Source organism: Notamacropus eugenii, chromosome 6, assembly GCF_028372415.1.
Source record: "Notamacropus eugenii isolate mMacEug1 chromosome 6, mMacEug1.pri_v2, whole genome shotgun sequence".
Lineage (NCBI taxonomy): Eukaryota > Metazoa > Chordata > Mammalia > Diprotodontia > Macropodidae > Notamacropus > Notamacropus eugenii.
Genome location: NC_092877.1, coordinates 96441927 through 96459918, shown reverse-complemented (window position 1 = coordinate 96459918; position 17992 = coordinate 96441927). Strand labels below are relative to the sequence as shown.

General features: G+C 36.0%; 1 protein-coding gene across 9 annotated transcripts in view; it reads left to right on the top strand.

Moving 5' to 3' along the window:
* Nucleotides 1-17992, top strand: part of ATP8A1 (ATPase phospholipid transporting 8A1) — a 278564-nt gene that overhangs the window by 235291 nt on the left and 25281 nt on the right. For 6 of the 9 annotated variants that reach the window (XM_072620622.1, XM_072620621.1, XM_072620616.1 and 3 more), the window contains one exon: nucleotides 2792-2899. The exons of 1 other annotated variant lie outside the window; for it this stretch is intronic. In XM_072620622.1, the coding sequence (XP_072476723.1) occupies nucleotides 2792-2899 (108 nt within the window). 2 more of the 9 variants (XM_072620618.1, XM_072620620.1) reach the window with 2 other exon arrangements.

Here is a 17992-nt window from a genome sequence, read left to right as displayed (position 1 = left end):
TCCGAAGCCATAGACATATAAATGTCAATTGATATCTTGGTTGTAGTTGGAACTTTGTAATTGAATCCAGCGAGTTACCATTAGATTCTTAGATAAGCGTCTGTATACAGTTCAGTCTCGGATATCCATGTTAATTAATACAAGAAGTAGGGTGGATAATTCAAAACAGCAAATAATCCAAAAGAGTTATAATTGGTTTGTTCATTTTAAATTGAATGTGATTATGTCCAACTTGGAAATTCATAATGCTGTGAAACAAGTAACAATGGCTCACATTTAATGCCTTCCCACTGTACTTCTTTTTCTTATGCTATAAGCATTACAAATATCACCGTCCTTGTTTTATGGGTGAGTATACTGAACGGATCTGCCCAAAGTCTCAAGGCTGGTGACAGAGTTGGGACTCAGACTCATGTCTTCAGACTTAAGTCCAATGCATCCTTTAAAGTTCCATTTTAAACAAACCAGCTCAGGGAGAATAAAGAAGTCCTGAGTCCCCATGTTCTTTCCCTCTTACCCAAAACTCCACTCTGCTCTGTGCTGGAGACATTCTGCACCAGCTTTCAGCCTAAGGCAAAGCAACTGGTGGATACCTCATTTACTATTCCACAAGCCTCTTAGTTTTCCAGTTTTTCCCAGCACAGGCAAAATAACTGAGAAAGTGTTGGGTTTTAATAGGTTTTTTCTCTTCTTTCCTGTCATGATAGCCTGTAAACTACAAGTGGGAATTTGCCTTTTCTAGGAGTGAAAATATTGACAACGGTTCTAAATCAGCAAGAGGTTAAAAGTAAATATTGATCAAATGGGTTGAATCATAATTCGAGTAGTCTTCTTGTGAATAATTAAAAATCAGTTCTACTTGTATCTCTGTAGTCATATATGATGATCACATTTCGCATTTTTATATTGCTTTGGGATTACAAAGCACTCTGTACATATTCTTACATTTGATACAACAACCTAATAAAGTATGCAGTTTTGTGTGTTATCCTCATTCAGATAAAGAAACTGAGGCTCCAAGAGATTTAATGTGCCCAAGAACTTGTGGAGTATGTCACTGAATAGGGGTTCAGTCTTCTGACTCCAAGTCCAATCATGATTCTCTTTTCTCTCCATTAATTCCTTTTTCTTTGTACACAGCATATTCATTATCATAATGTTATTTATCACAGATTAGTTGACATTTAAATTTTAAGGTTCTGGCAATTTTACAAGTTTGTGTGGAACCCAAAATAGACATAAACACCGACTGGCAATGTCACTGATATTGGCATTGAGCTATTTTTTGGAAGGGGAGCAGTAGGAGGATGCAAAATTTCAAGTATCTTAGACTTCTAGAGTTTTAAAGGATGTTAGAGTTCTTGAAATCTAATCCATTTTACAAATGAGGAAAGCAAGTTCAGTGAAATACTTTGGAAATTATAAAGCCATATGTGTTTACATTCGAGTTACTATTGCTATGTCTTACTATGGCCATGGATCAATTAAGGAAAATTTTATTGAGCATCTGCTATGTGCCACACTGTGCCTGGGTACTAAGGATGCAAAGACCAAAAACTAAAGAGTCTTTGACTTCAAAGAACTTTAGATTCTCTTTACCAGATAGTTAGTTAGTGACCGATCAGACACTCAACCCCACACCACCTAGATTCCAGTCAGTCCTGTGCTGCCTCTTAGAAAGAAACAGAAAACATGGTTCAAGATCTTATTATTTTCTAGTCAAGTCCTACAGTAACTTGACTCAGTAACTTGTAAAAAAAGAAGCCAAAGTGGAAGAGAAAGCTTTTAAAGCAATTTCAGTCAAAACTTTTAGTTGTTTAACCTGCCCAAGGGAAAGTGTAAGCCAGAAACCACTCAACTAAACATCGAGTACAAATTAATATAATCCATACAGAATCTCTAAATGCAAGATAGATATAGAATGAAAGAGTGTGATTGCAGTAATATTAAGTTAAATCAGTGAAAAACTTCTTAGGAGAGATTTTTAAATAAAATTTTATAGACAGTGACTTCAATTCATCTAAAGATGAAATTCCAGATTAGAGTAGGGGAACCCAGAGGAAGAGAATGGTATATGCAAAGCAAGGAGATGAACAATTAAGTTTGCTTGGATCAAGCCGGCGATCTATCTTAAGTATTAAGAAATAAGGCTGGTGCAATGTACAGATGAGTTAACACTTAATTTGATTTATAATTTAATTTGATATAGAAGGAGCTGTGGTTGTTTCTTAAGCATACAAGGGACATGTAGGGGGCAGCCAAAGGAGAAAATGCAGAAGATGTGGTAGATGTGATGACTGCAGATTCTTCAGTTGATTCCAGGGTTAAAAGCTGGTAGGGTGTGACCTCGTTGGAATATATTACAGAGATGACTTCTGAGCCCATATGCACTGGGGTTCTCTTTATTCCGTAGCATTTTTGATTAATTCAACTGAGACTTTTTCTCTGGAAGTTAGTGGTTTATGTGAAATGACATTTTTCTTTTGGCTTCCAATTACTGTGCACACAAGTTTCTCATTTAGTTCATAACTCTATGCTGTATATATTGTGATTGTGGGCTTGGAGTGGGGAATGGCGTTTGGTGAGAGTCTGAATAGCCATGTAACCTTAGGGAGAAAAAAGGATTATTTTCAAAATGTTGAAAATAATCCTTTTGGGATAAAATCAGGAGCTTGAAGGGATTTACGAAAGTTACATCTGCATCTTTTTCTTGAAATAATAGTGCAACATTTTTTTAAAAAAGTATATTAACTTCAATACCCTCTTTTTCTCCCCTCCCCACCCCCCACAGTTCAGCCATATAGCAATTTGGGGCAGCATTGCACTCTGGGTGGTGTTTTTTGCAATCTACTCATCTTTATGGCCTACTGTTCCTATGGCACCTGATATGTCGGGAGAGGTAATGTATGCTAAACATTCTTGTCCATAAATGATGATCTACAGATTTTATTTTACTTCTAAAATATTCACATCTTAGCATCATTTTTCATTGGCCTGAACTGCTTTTGAATTCTGTAGTTCTAAGTGATAAATCTTGTGAGAATGTTGACTTTTCCAAGTTTCCCATGTTCTACGTATCCCCTCATAATCATTTGAGGAACAATAAAAGGTACTTTGTAAGGAATTGGAAGCATTGTGTATACATCTATATACTTGCTTACACAGAGATTATACAATCAAATGTGCACTTTAAGCCAATTATACATCTTGAATCTTGAAATAGGAGGAATCTTGAGTATATACATATATACTTATTAAATATAATCATTTGTGCTGTTACTCTTTCTGGAAAAAGGCTTTCACTGGCCCACTAAATGTAGTTTTTATAATGCTCTTAATGATATCAGTTTGGTTTTCATTATGAAAATTCAGCACATTTGACATTTCAGCCTTATCATAGTCTATTTTCAATCCTGTCTTTCAGTGTCTTGTTACAGGAGTACGAATTGAGTTATTAGGTGTTCAGGAGGGAGTGTCAGAAGATCTCCTTTCTTTCAAAAGAAGTTCCAGCAGGATGATGGTTTATGATTTCAGTTGCAGGAAATTTGACATAAAATGTATGAAAGAAAATGTGGAAAACATTTCAGGATTTCCTGTGACCTCACAGTAACTTGCAAATCCACGTAACGTGAGCTGTGTTACCGTGCTTTCTGTTGCTGCAGTAACGGGAAACCTTTCCAGTGGTTTGCTGTATTTGTTGTCCATAAGTACTGCCCTGAGTACCTTTCACTTTTGACAGTCTGGTTTATAGATCATTTTCATGAAATTTTATCTGACAGGATTCTGCTTTTTATAAATTAGCAGAAAGCAGGCACTTTAAAAAAACTCTTGTGGTTAAGTTTATTAGGGAGAAGGTTTTGATACTGTTACAATGAAACCAGACATATCAACATTCACTTCCATGTAAAGTGAAAGCTTTTTTTGAAGCTTGTAACTATTCAAACTTTAGGACAAAGGTTCTTAACCTTTTTGTTGTATCATAGAACCCTTTGACAATTTGGTGAAACCTATTGCTCCTTTCTCAGAATATTTTTAAATGCATAAGATAAAATATGTAGATTTACAAAGAAAACCATTTTAAAATAGTTATCAAAATGTAAATGCTAAATATGTAAGAAAAAAAAAACTTTAAGTTCCTAGACTTCCAGTTTAAAAACCCTGCAGAAGTTTACAAGTTCTGTATTTTAAGAAAAAGAGAATGAAGATTTCCCCTCCCAACCCTAGTCCTTGTTCCCTACTGCATTAGTCAAATCAAAGACTGTGTATATCTAGTGACATCCTTTAGTGCATTCTACTATTGATCTAACTTTTCCTCCTCTCCCCTCCATGCCAATCATTTTATCTAAGTTCTTGTGTTCTTGTTCTTATTTTTTTAAGTAAATACCATTTTAATGGTTTGGGCACCTAGGACAATCGAGTTCCATTCTGTGTTTAAGATTCAGTTATTCTTAAAGCACATACAAAGCATAGTTTTAATGAGGCAAATACAGAATCATAGAATCCTAGGTTGAGAACTGGAAGGGACTTTTTAATTACTTCATTTTGCTGATAGTTCAGTTAAGTGACTTTTCCAAAGTCACATGGGTAGTTAACAAAAGAGGGAAAATTTGAACCAATTTCTCCTGACTCCAAATCCAAAAGTCTTTTCACTGCACCTTATTGCTTCCTAGCAAAACTGGAATTAACATGGGCAGGGGTAGAAATTCTGTTAGATGCTAATTTCTATTCTGGTAGCAAGTAGGAAAGGCAGAATCTGATCCCAAGTCCTTCAACTCTGGCAAGCCAAGCTTTCTCTCAAAAGAAAAGGCAATGGTCTCTTAAGTGTCTAAATCTCTACACTAAGACATGCCCTGGCAGCAAGGTAGAGCAAAAGTATGAGGTTATTACCCTCCCCCTCTCCCCCAGAATTATTATTAGCAAGCTTAATCAGACCTCTGGCATCACTACTCAGGCTTGAATCAGAAGAGCCCTTAGAATTATGGAACCTTACCTTTCAGGAAACTTCCATGGGCCTGTTTAACAGGACTGGGGGGGTAGGGTGCATTTCATTGGTGTCCAGTGAAGTCAGGAAGAGATTAGACCCTGCATCTGCACGAAGCCATGCCAGCATGTGAGAAGGAGAGAAAGTCATGATGCAAATCCCCCACTGCCATCTATAGCTTGATTCACTGCTTACCCAGTAACAGTACACTCTCATTAACCCCACCTCCCCCCCCCACACCCATTGGGATAAATTTGCTGTGTTCATTTAGATTTATTTTTCTCTTTGGAATTTTGTTTTTGTTGTAAACATAGAATATATATAGGGTTAGGGTTTTAAATGTGTGGGAGTTGTGCTAAAAAAAAAATCACACCACTAACTATTTACAATGTCTTATCTCTCCTCCCTTTCAGTGCACCCCACATTTTAGAAAATTTGAGCCTTGTCTTTATCTCTTGAGACCTGTGGTATCACTATTTATAATTCATAATGAAATGAATATTACAGCATCATATTTCAGTCAACTTCATATGTATTGCTAAGGGTTAACAGGATTTATTTTATTTTATTTTATTACTCCCTCCTCTTTTAGTATACTCTTTAAATAGCTAAGACAGCTCTAGAAGTAGTAAGGAATGGGAGGTAATGCAAAAGTAACCTCTATTGATATACTATTATGCACATCACTTTACATTCAAGAAAAAATATCTCAGATTCTCTAGTGAATGTCCTATGTGTATCATTTTGTAGCTAGTATGATAATAGGTGTTATAATAAATTAGCACCTGCTGTGCACCTCCTACTGTTAGGGAATTGATATGTTCCTGGGGTCACCCAGCTAGTCACAGGAGGGACTTGAACCCAAATTGTCCTAACTCTGAGCCACATTCTCTTCTCACTACCCTACATCGGCACTCTGTATGTAACTCATTTTTTACTTATGTAAAACCAAGTAACGTTACAAAAAGAATAGATATGCTACTATTATATTTTTATCTGTATCAAATCTTATTGGGATTACAAATGAAGCATTTGTATATAAACATGGATACCTATACACCACATACAACAAATTGGTCTACCACCTTTAAAAAAAATACTGCTATTCATCTGTTAATGTTATTAGCAATACTGTATTGTTTGGAGGAAATTCTCATTAGCAGCATTATTTGAAATTGTAATGTTGGATGAAATATAAACCCTCTTATCAATGTTTGACATATTATACATCATATCTGTAATAAAACATGGCAGCCCACAAGCAGAAGTGCCCTTGGCCAGTTTCCCTTTCACTTGGCCTATTTTTCCCTACTACCACCATTGGAGGCAGCAAAAGGAAGGAAATAATTTGGGGTGGGAGGAAAATTCTTCCTAAAACTGCACCTCTAGGATCATAACGCTTGCCCCAGGGCTGGGCTTGGAAACAGTTGCTCTGAAAATAGATCTGGTGGTTTTCATATTTCTCAGCAATAGTAGCATCTATGTAGTAAGACTTCTAAACAAAAATAAAACCAAACAATATCTTAGTCAGCATTAATAGAATTTTAATTCTCAGATTATGAAAATTGCTAATGTCACTTTACTTACTCATTGTCAGACAACACCTGACGCACGTTCTGCTCACTTTTAGGCATCAGATTTCAAGATAGATATTGGAAAAAGTGGACTTCATCCAGCTTTTCATGAATCTGTAAACCATCTCATGCAATGCTTCGTTGAAGAGACCACAGAGAAGATGAGCCTAAAGGGGAAAGATGGCACTGTAGCTGTATTTAAATATTTGAGAATAGTGGTCATGAGGATAAACTCAATCTGTTTTACTCTACAGCAGTGATGAGAAACCTGCAGCCTCGAGGCCACATGTGGCCCTCTTATGTCCTCAGGTGTGGCCTTTTGAGGTAATCCAAACTTCACAGAACGTCTGTCTAAGGGCTGCACTCAAGGCCACAGGTTCCCTGCCCCTGCTCTAGAGTATGAGTTCTAAACCTGGGCTCCATGAACTTTGTTTCTCCTAAAAAACATTTTGATAATGATTTCAATATAATTGGCCTCTTTTGCAGTCTTGTATATTCAATTTAAATATTATTCTGAGAAGAGGTCCATAGACTTCATCAAACTGTTAAAGGAGGCCATGATAAAAAAAAAAAAAGCTAAGAGCCCTTGCTCCAGAGGTCAAAACAAGGACCAGTAAGTAGAAAGAAATATATAAGAAGGAGTCTTCTGACAGAGTAGACTGGTGCATAAGATGATGAGTTTCCTGTCCTTGGAAGTATTCATATAAAGAATGTCAGTCAGTCAGGAATGATGTAGAAAGGATTCTTACATTAAGGGCAAGTTTAAATTATCTTCATTGGCCTTTTAAGTTCTACCATTTACTTTGCTATGGTGCAGGAAAATCTCAAAGCACAAATTAGGTAAAATACAAATATAGCTCATATTACTTGTCAATTTGATGCAGACTCAAACATAATTCCAGCCTTTAAAGTCACTTGCATTTTTTCTTCCTAATTCACCCTTTTTCCAACCCTAAGTCCGAAAGTATTTTTACTCATCACCCTTGATCATGGAGACAGGATCCTTTATGGCAGATGCCTAGGTGGTCTACTTCTTTTTCCCTGGTTGAAAATGCTTTCCATTTGAACAGCCCAACTCCAGTTCATGGCTCTCTGCAGCCCCCATGTTTTGCTCAGAACTAACGTCTCATTTGTCTAGATACTCAGCCACTGGCCAGCTTCTCTGAGTTAACCTCAGTTTCCCTAAAAACTGTGAGTCTTACCATCATTGTCCTCACCAATCCTGATGGGTCGGGACCCAGGATTCCCTATCTCCCATTCTGAGTTTGACTGTCAGCCATGGAATCACCTCTCTGAGCTATTATTTTTTTTTAGCACCATGATAAGCATAAATTCCATTATCTCTAAAAAAGAAAAGTTTCAATTTTTAAAAACCTCATCTATCCACAGGATATCTTTATAGAAGAATTTTTAAGATAACTGAGGGTTTACCTCTTAGGTTAGACCTTCGGGAGATGCTAAAATATAGATGATCTTCCCTTACTTTCCTGTTCTCCTTATCCAAACACGATTTGTTTTTAGGTGGATATTCACCCTTCCTAGTGTTCAAGGCTTCTTTCTCTTACCTCTTTTATCTCTATTTTCCTGAAATTAGAATAACTGTTGCTTGTTCCCCCTTGCCCCTTTGTGTCTTCTAATCATTGTGTACTTTAAACTCCTGATGTTTTAGTGTCTACTACACTCTCCCCTCTTACTTTCCACTTTATTTCCCATTTGTGTTCCTTGTCACTTCCTGCAAGCATCTCCATTTTAGAGAAGTAAAGGTGGGGAAAATTGACCTTTCGGAGATGCTATCAGCCATTCAGGCAGGTATATCCTAAATTGAAGGTTCTTTACCAATTTCCCCCTTCCAGATCGGACATCCTTCTGGATTCTTAAGGATTGCAGAAGACTGGTTGTTTTTTTTATAGTTACGGTGATGTTTTGGTGTTTTTGTTGTTTTTTTCTTGCATATTTTGATAACTTTGGCCTCAGCCACACTTTGGTACTCAATTCACATAAAAATTTGGAGAGAAGGGGGTATTTGACACAATCTCCATTTGGAAAACACATTCTTTAAAGTTACTTGCTTTTAAACTTCTCTTACAGAGGACCTCCATATATGACTACCCTTAGTAAAATTATGTAAGAACCATAAATAATTGAAATATTCACCTTTTTTTAAAGGAATTATCATGGCATCAGTGAAACTTAGGTAGATAGAATAACAATAAGAAAATCATTTAGGGAAGAAAAATAACAAAGGAAACTAGTGTGGCATGCTTTGCAACTCCTTTAAATATGCAATTGTCTTCTTTTTTTCTGGCAAATATGGTTGTGATTTAGGAGGAGTCCTTTTTTTTTTTTTTTTTCAGACCTGACTTGTATTTTTTCACACCAGTAGAACAATTTATGGGGCAAGGTAGACCTTAGGGAAAAGCACAATGGTATATAAACAGATGCCGGCCTGCTTTTCCAACTTGTCAAAATGATATTGCCAAGGTTTTTGAATTTTGAGATTGAGTTTTGAAAATATTTTAGCTGATGTGATTAGCAAACAGATTAAAAAATTTGAAAATACCATAGTATACTCAGAACCATTTCGTGTCAAGATTAATACCAGAAGCTCACTATCTGCAAAACTTTTAAATTTATTGTGGTATTGCAGGCATGCACTGTAAAGTTCTCCAGAGCGCCATCTGTTTCTGCTCTGTCTGGCCTAAGGGATCTATAAAACTACTGAAGGAAATTGAAGTTAAGGAACGAGCATGTGTTTTACAGAATTTCAGATCACTTGATTGAGGTTTGTAGAGTCTCTCTGAAAAACAATAAAACTCTTTGTCGAACTCTTTAGTGTCGCCCCTATAGGAAAGGTATTAATAAGCTATATTAGCAGTATTATTTTCTTAAATTTTGCTGCTGTCTATGTTATCCAGCATAATAAATTACTTTTCATGTGAGGAATGTCCTAGTTAAAATACTCCTTTTCACATATTGGCATTTATAATTTAGATAGCATTGAATAATTTATTGGCCATAAAATTAGTCCTTTTGAGGGATGGGGGTAGGGTGAGGTCATGATTTGATGGAATTGTATCCAAGGTTATCATGCTTAGACAAGAAGCCTTGAGAGAGCAGCTTTCATAAACCCTGTCAGATATTCTCCAGTGAACCAAAGGTTGTGAGTCAGTCTAATAAAAAGCTCTCATTGATGTTGGTCCTTGCATCCCTAATATATGAGACAACTAGTCAGACACACCGAGTTACTCAGGTAGCACCATCCCTGTGTACCTCTGGAATACATTTTGTAGTAATAATCCTGTAGTCCTGCAGGAGTGCTAAGTAAAATGGAGGAAATGGATGTCATCTATTATCATAAATCAGAAGTTCGGGTCGCAACAGAAAGGGGAAATCAGCAAGCAATTTCTTACTCAACTTGGCAAGAGAGGTAGCCAGTGTTTTGTGAATACATCAAATCTGTCACCCTCCTCTACAATTTTCCCTTTAGCTATTTTACAGGAATCCTAAATACTCTCAGTAATGATGGCATATTTATTGTAAAGATGGATATATTAAAATAAGAAAAAACGATTCGGTGTCTTAGCTAAAGTCACATAGCAAGTTAAGATTGAAATAATGTCATAAAGAATGGTCTTGATCACAGGAAAATGTAGGGCAGGTGGGACCCATTAGACTTAGTAAGGTAGATGGTAACCCTTCTGAAGAATGATTTCTCCATCACTGCAAGTGTAGACATCTTTCCCCATAGATTGGCCCAGTTCGTTTTCAGAGATCTGTAAGCCCTGCAAAAAAGTACAAAGAAGAATCAGAAATGTTGTCATGACGTTTGCGTCAGTAAATCATGTTATTTTTTGCTGTATGGAACGAGGTAGTAACAATAATAACTTATTTTTATATTGTAAGAAAGCTTTACAAAGTGCTTTCCTCAAAACAACCCTGTGAAAGTAGGTTATGCAAGTATTATTAATCCGTTATTACAGAATAGGAAATTGAGACTTTAAAATTTTGTGACTTGCTCAAGTTCAGGAAACTAGAGCTGGAATTTGAATCCAGATCTCCTGACTCCCAGTGTTGCACTCTTTCTTCTGAACCTTCCTGACCTGAAATTCTAGTTTATAATCATAAATCAAGTCTAGTGTAGCCCTACCAGAAATCACTGGCTACTTTTTTTAAATTAAAAAAAAACCTAGCTGTTTTATGGAGTGTTTTGCTTACCAAAAGAAATTGTGTTTCTTTTGATTCAGAACAATTCTATTTGCTGCCCTTTCTCTGTTATCAATAGAATACATACATGAAAACAAGTTATCTATTACCCTTCATTTCTGTTTGCAATGTATGATAGTTACTTTGAACATCTCATTTTGCAGATTAGCAAATTTTGCCTCAAATAATAGCTACTATTGAGTTTTATAGGCAGCTAGGTGGCATAGTGGATAGAATATTGGATTTGAAATCAGGGAGACACATAAGATGAACTCAAATCCAGCCTCAGACACTTAACTGTGTGAGTGTGCGGGTCACTTCACCCTGTTTGCCTCAGTTCCTCATCTGTAAAATGGGCTGAAGAAGGAAATGGAAAACCACTCCAGAATCTTCGCAAAGAAACCCCAAATGGGATCATGAAGAGTCAGACAGCTGAATTGACTTAACAAGAACAACACAATAAAGTTTTGTAGAGTTGATAAGTTTTATAGAGATAAAACAGCAAATACCCTACAAAATTATAAAAATGTATAATGCTTCTATCATATTGTGGAAGTTCTTTGTATGTAAATTTTCCCTACCTATCTATAATGATATTAGAGTAATGCTTTTAAAATCTTCATTTCACCTAATTCCATGGGATATAAGCAAATTCATCATTCCCATGAATAATTTGTTAAATATATCAAGTTGTTTAAAACAAGATTATAGAATAATGCAGAATTTATTTCTTCTGGCAAAATATTGTTTCCTATTTTTTCACTAACTTATTCACAGATTTTATGCTTTTTCTTTGTCATAGTTATGTTTATTTTTTTTCCTGGTTCTTGTGTTAATGGTGTATAATCTTTATAACACAGAAGGAGCATTTTATTTCTGAGTGTTTATGCTACATTGGTAGCAATACATGCAGGTCTCTTATCACTTCCTCCAAAGCCGTTTGCTGTAACTCAGGACATGTAGATACTAAGCTTTAAAATATAAAATGATTTCACTTATTCATAAGGAGATTATTCAGTTTCTATATGATCTATATCCCCAAGCTCTCTTTTTCTGTCTTGCGTCATCCACATTTTAGTCATTTCGTTAATAAGTGTTGATTGATTGATCAGTTTCATTTCTTAACCAGATGTGAGGGAGGAAGAAAAAGAGGAAGCAGTCATTTAGTGTCTGAAGCCATTTTCTGAATATTACAAATATCCAGTAACCCTGGGAGTTGATTGTGTATTCATTTGTGCCAGCAAAGGTGCAAGAGAAAGAGGGCTGAAGCCAGAAGATTTGAGTTCAAATTCTGGCTTCATGAATTTGAGCCAGGTACTAAATGCTTGCAGTCCTGGTTCCTCACCGATAAAACAGGATCTACAAAAATAGCAACCAGTCTAAACTGAATACTATAGTACTATGAATGGAGGTCTGATTTACATTTGCTGGAGTATTTATGAGTCAGGCAGTCCAAGTAGAGATTTCCTTCATCTCTGGATCAAGATGAATGGTAAAATGTTTTTTAACCAAATAAATTTTTGTGTATATATTGGCATCTATTAGCAACTTATCCATCCAGTCCTTTCCTCACTGTTTTATACTTACTTGCATCATAGGCAGTGCAAAGTTCCTGTCTTTCTAGTGAGACTGACTGAATAAGCCTGGAGTCCTTCATAGTTAAAAGTGCCGAATTCAGACACTCTTTGCTCATCATTCAAATCTATCTCTGTACTCAAGGCCAAATTATCTGAGAAACTTGGGCTGTTTCTAGAAAGTGAGCTCTGGGATATTACCGGGCTTTTAGGAAAGTATGATAAACCTAGAGAAGTAAGGAACAGATAAGATTATTTGAGGATGTGACAAAACATAGCAAATATATGAGAAAAGTGACTAAGCTATTAATAACACCTGACCTAGCAATGCCTGAACTAGGCTTTTTACTCCAAGAAGCTCAGTGACAAAGAAAGATCCCACAAAGAACATATTTCTAACTTCACTCATTGAGGTAACAAAAAAAAAAACTGGAAGGTAAGTGGGTAACTATCAATATGGGAATGGCTAAATAAATTGTGGCATGTGAAATATATTGGAATTTTTGTGCCATAAGAAGAGACAAAGAAGAATGCAGACACTTGGAAAGATGATATGAATTCATGCAGAGTGAAATAAACAAGGAGAATAATGTCCACAATAGGATAGAGGAAACAACACTAAGACATCAGAACTCAGATCTCTACACTGACCCATCTTGACTCTCCATCTTGGAACATACTTTTCATCTTAGCGAGATGGTAGACTACAGGTGTGGAATGAGACTGTCAGGCACGGTCAGTGTTGGCAGTTTCTTTTACCTAACTTACTACAAGGGACAGCTGTATTAGCAGAGTGGCATGGGAAATGAAAACAGTATTATCAAAAGCATTGATAAGAGTTCATTTTTTATAAGGCAGATCAAGAAAGGAATTGACAGATTGTTTATGTAAAAAGAGATGAGAGTGAAGTTCACGTATCTTGCTTGCATAATTTTATAGCCATTATAACTTCAGATTAAAATTACTCTGAAATATTGAATTCTAATCCTGATTCTAATTTTATGAAATATCACTATGTAAACAGATCTAGACCAGGCCCTGCTGTGATAATGTCTGCTCATAATCTCTATTCCCCAGAATAGACATTAACCTTAATTGCATGGATGCCAAAGACATTGTCAGTTATAGAAAGTGAAAATAAGAGGAAAATAAATTTTAGGTCTCAATGGGAAAGCAGGTTCCACGTTCACTGTTTTTTTTTTAATTAGATAACAGATAAAAAGGACTTTGTAAACCTTAAAGTGCTATATAAATGGTTGCTAATAATAATAATATTCATTGGTCTTTTGTATTTAGATCACTTACATTTCCCAGTGTATTTCCTTCTCTCTTTCCCTCCCAAAGAGGTATCCCTTATTACAAAGAATAAAAAAGAAAAAAAAACATTTGTGCATAATTAACCAACACATGGTAGGGGACAGGAATCTTCTGTAGTGTTTCAAACCCATGGTCTCCCACTTGTGCAAAAGAAAAAAATATATATATGTATATGAAGGAAGTTGCCTTCTTATATCTCTTCTTTGGGACCATTTTGGGTCATTATAATTTTACAGCATTCAATTTTAAATATTTTATTGTTGTACTTTCCATTTATATTATTGGATTTTATTTTCCAGATTCTGCTTTAAAATTTTCTATAAATTGTAGAGAAGATGCTTTGGTAGAGGAAGTTTCCCAGTTGTAATGGAATAGTGTTATACTATAAGAATTGATGTATGTGATAAAATCAGAAAACCTGGGAATTCCCAGTACCAGTGAAATCATAGTTCCACAGTCATATACCACAAATTGTTCAACCATTCCCCAGTTGATGGATATCCCTGCAATTTCCAGTTCTTTGCCACCACAAAGAGATCTACTATAGTAATTATGACTATTTGTGAGTTTCCATCTATCTTATTTTATTCACTGTTTTCTTTCTCAGCCTCTCTTTTTACTCTGTCCTGGTTACTTTATCTTCTCTCCTTCTATTCTTTATTTTACCCACTTCCACCCTCCTAATCTGGATCTGCAAAACCCTCCAAAAATCTCTCCCTTATTTCCTAAATCTTAATCTAGGAGAGAAGATAAAAAGAAATTTGCATAACTTTATTATATATTTAGAAGAAATAGCAAGTTGTACATAATAGATTTGCAGTTTCATGTTCAATCATCTTTTATTATACTATTATGGAAATACTTGTTTTATTCCATAAATTAAAAACAAATTTAAAAAAAGAAATCCTAAGTCCAATCTACGTCCCCTATCCTTTTGTTTTCTGATTTTATCACAGTCATCGGCTCTTCCAGCATAATAATATTCCATCACAATCATGTATTAGCCACTTGTTTAGCTGTTCGTGAATCTATGATTATTTTCCACATTCACTTTTCAAGGGTATCACTTGTTCTGTGCAAAGCAAAACTTAGAACAATGAAAACAGCTTTTCATCATAATTAAGAAAAACAAATAAAATGTTGCAATTATACCCAATTGCAGCTTTCAGTAAGAAAGCTAACACACTGGCTAAAGCTTATTTTTTTTAAACTTTATTGAAATATGTCATGTGCTAAATGCCAGTGTTCTGATGGAGAATTTAGCATCGTCATTAAGGGAGAAGCTTGCAGAAGTGGTTTCGTACACAGGTCCAAATAATAGAAATTTGGGTGCCTGATGATAAGTACAAACCTAGTGCCAACATAGGAAGGATTGTAAGGAAAGAATAAAGTGATGTGCTGATCACTCTGAAATCAGCATTTTCAACTGTTACTTTATTAAGTTTTATTACTGCCTTTATTTTTTTATGCCATAATCATTTCCTGGCATATTTACTGTTACTCTCCCTTGTAACAAAGAAAACCAGTTAAGTAAAAGCAACTAACAGAATTAGTGTATCTGGCAGCATATGCAACATCCCACTTCTGTTTTTTTCAGTGTCTTTGCCAAGAGGAAGGAAATTAGTTTCTTTAGCTGTTCCCTGGGACCAGAATTTTTATCGTTGCAATTAATTTTGTTTAGCTACCTCTTGGGGTGTATTTTTTAAAAGTTACATCATTGTAGTCTTTATATTCTCCCAGTTCTACATTTTATTCTCTGTATCACTCCATACAGTTCTTCTAATGTTTCTCTCTATTCTCCATGTTCTTTATAGTACAGTGGTATTCTTTTGCATTCAAATGCCACAGTTTGCTTTGCTGTACCCTAAGTGACAGGCAGCCACTTTGTTTTTTAGATCTTTGTTACCACAAGTAGTGCAGCCTACTTACAGTTTATTCAGAGGTGCCTGAAACCAAACTTCACCTTGTGGCTAGACTGGAAACCCAAAAGGCTTCCAAAGTAATATTATAGGCCATGACAGAATTAAGTAGAGGGCTGACATTTTTGTAAAGTGGAAGGTTTATAGCCAGAAAATTCAAGTGTCCCATGTTTCTTACAGCTTCCAACCCTCTACAAGGCCCCATGTCTCAGCAAGTCCCTAAACTTAGTCATCCCTACCCTATAGTTTGGTCCTTTCTACCATAGCTATACGTCATTGAAAAGTAAGTCATTAAAAAGTAGAAATTTCCATGTGAAAATTCCATTTCTTGAATCTTAGAAAAGAAAAAAAGCAACAAGAGAATAGATTATTATAGCCCCGCCACTCTCAAAGTGAGCACTGACAAAAGTATTTCTCATAGGATCAGACTTTATTGACATGATATTAATTGTAAGGTAACTAAGAAGTAGCTGGTAGGGTCCTACATAGCACATAAAGTCATCTTCTCTTTCAGAGGGCTCTCACTTCCATAGTATTTGATCCTGATAATGGTCCTTAGAGGAAGGGTGAGAAGAGAGGTTGTTAGCCCCATTCTAACAACATGCAAACTAAAGGCAGTTAAATGAATCACCTAAAGTCACACAGATGGTCAGTGACGAAGTTGGAACATGTAAGCATTAGACTGTCTGCAGTGATTGTCTTTTTGCCCAAAGCATCTACTATCTCAACTGATCTCTAATGACTTTGAGCCAGGGTTCAGTATGAAGTTGGAAAGCAGTGCAATATATGCGACAGAATTTCCATGATGATATGGCATCTACCCCCACAGGAAATGAGGTGCCATCTTTAAATACAGTCATGAGGAATAAATGGGTGGTACTTGAACATTCCATTCTAGATGACAGAAGTCATTGTCATTATAGTTAGCTTCAGTTTTAAAAAAAAAACAAGCTTTTAAGATTAATGAGCTCCCAGAAGCAAAGTGAGAAAAACCTTGAAACATAAAAGTTGGCTTCCTAAATGTCTAGAATAGATGCCCAGAAAGGTGGTAGGTTAGTATAATGAAGAAATTAAAGATATTGCAGACCACAGAAAAAGTACAAATTGCTTTGTGGACCAAAACACCCAGTACAGATCATCTATTTAGGAAGAATTGCTTGAGGAAAATGGACAAAATAATAGACCACAAAACAATTAGCAAGGAGCTCTTTTCATGATTTTGTGGTAGAAGGCTTGGCTCCAGAATAGTAAGGAGAATAAAGCCTTCTTTTCAGAAGCTGACCTTTAACAAAACTCCTTTCAGCTCCCCAGTCCTCCACGGTATATCCAACTTGGACTGCGCAGGCACAGAGTTATTAGGTCTCTGATCCACTATGAGGGATGAATGGATATTTTTTGTCCTGCGCTCCCCCATCTTCGTGCCATCCTTAGTTTCTGGAGAGAGCATCTCTCCATACCTATTTCCTTCCTCTTAAAGTATCTCCCTGCATTAAAGAACCAATCCAATAGAATGTCTTCTCTGACAGTGCCCAATTCCCCGCCACCACCACCACCCCACCAGTTAAAAACAGTTTCTTCCTATCAGCTAGTAACTTCTTCTGTATCTGGAGTGGCACAGTGCCTAGAGCACCAGGCCTGAAGTTCCAGTTTGGCATTGGATCCTCACTGGTTGTGTGACCTGGGCAAGTCTCTTAGTTATTGTTTGCCCCAGTGTCTTCATCTGTAAAAGTAGGATCATAATAGCTACTTGTGAGGACAGTAGGCTCTTTTGAGGATCAAATGAGATCATATTTGTAAAGCACTTAGCACCTACCTAGCCTATAATAAGTGATTAATAAATCCTTGTATCTAGTGTCTTGAAGTTAATAAGTGTTTAGTAAATGTTTATTGAATTGATACACATATTTCTTTTCAAACTAAATCTTTTTGACCTGAACGAAAGGCTTCTCCTGACTAAAATTAAAATAATACCTAAACTGTTGGTGGAGTTGTAAACTGATCAAACCAATCTGGAAAGCAATTTAGAACTATGTCCAAAGGGCTACGAAACTGCATACCGTTTGATACAGCAATACTACTGCTAGGTCTATATCCCAGAGACATCCCCCAAAAAGGGCAAATGACCTATTTGTACAAAAACATTCATAGCAGCTCTTTTTGTTGTGGCTAAGAATTGAAATCCGGAGGGAGGCTATCTATTGGGGAATAGCTAAGCAAGCCGTGGTATGATTGTAATGGAATATTATTGTGCTATAAGAAATAGCAAGTAGGACGATTTCAGAAAAACTTGGAAAGATTTACATGAACTAATGCATAGTGAAATGAACAGAACCAGGAGAACACTGTACACAGTAACAGCAGCATTGTTTGATGGAAAACTGTGAATAACTTAGTTATTCTCGGACGTACAGTGATCGAAGACAA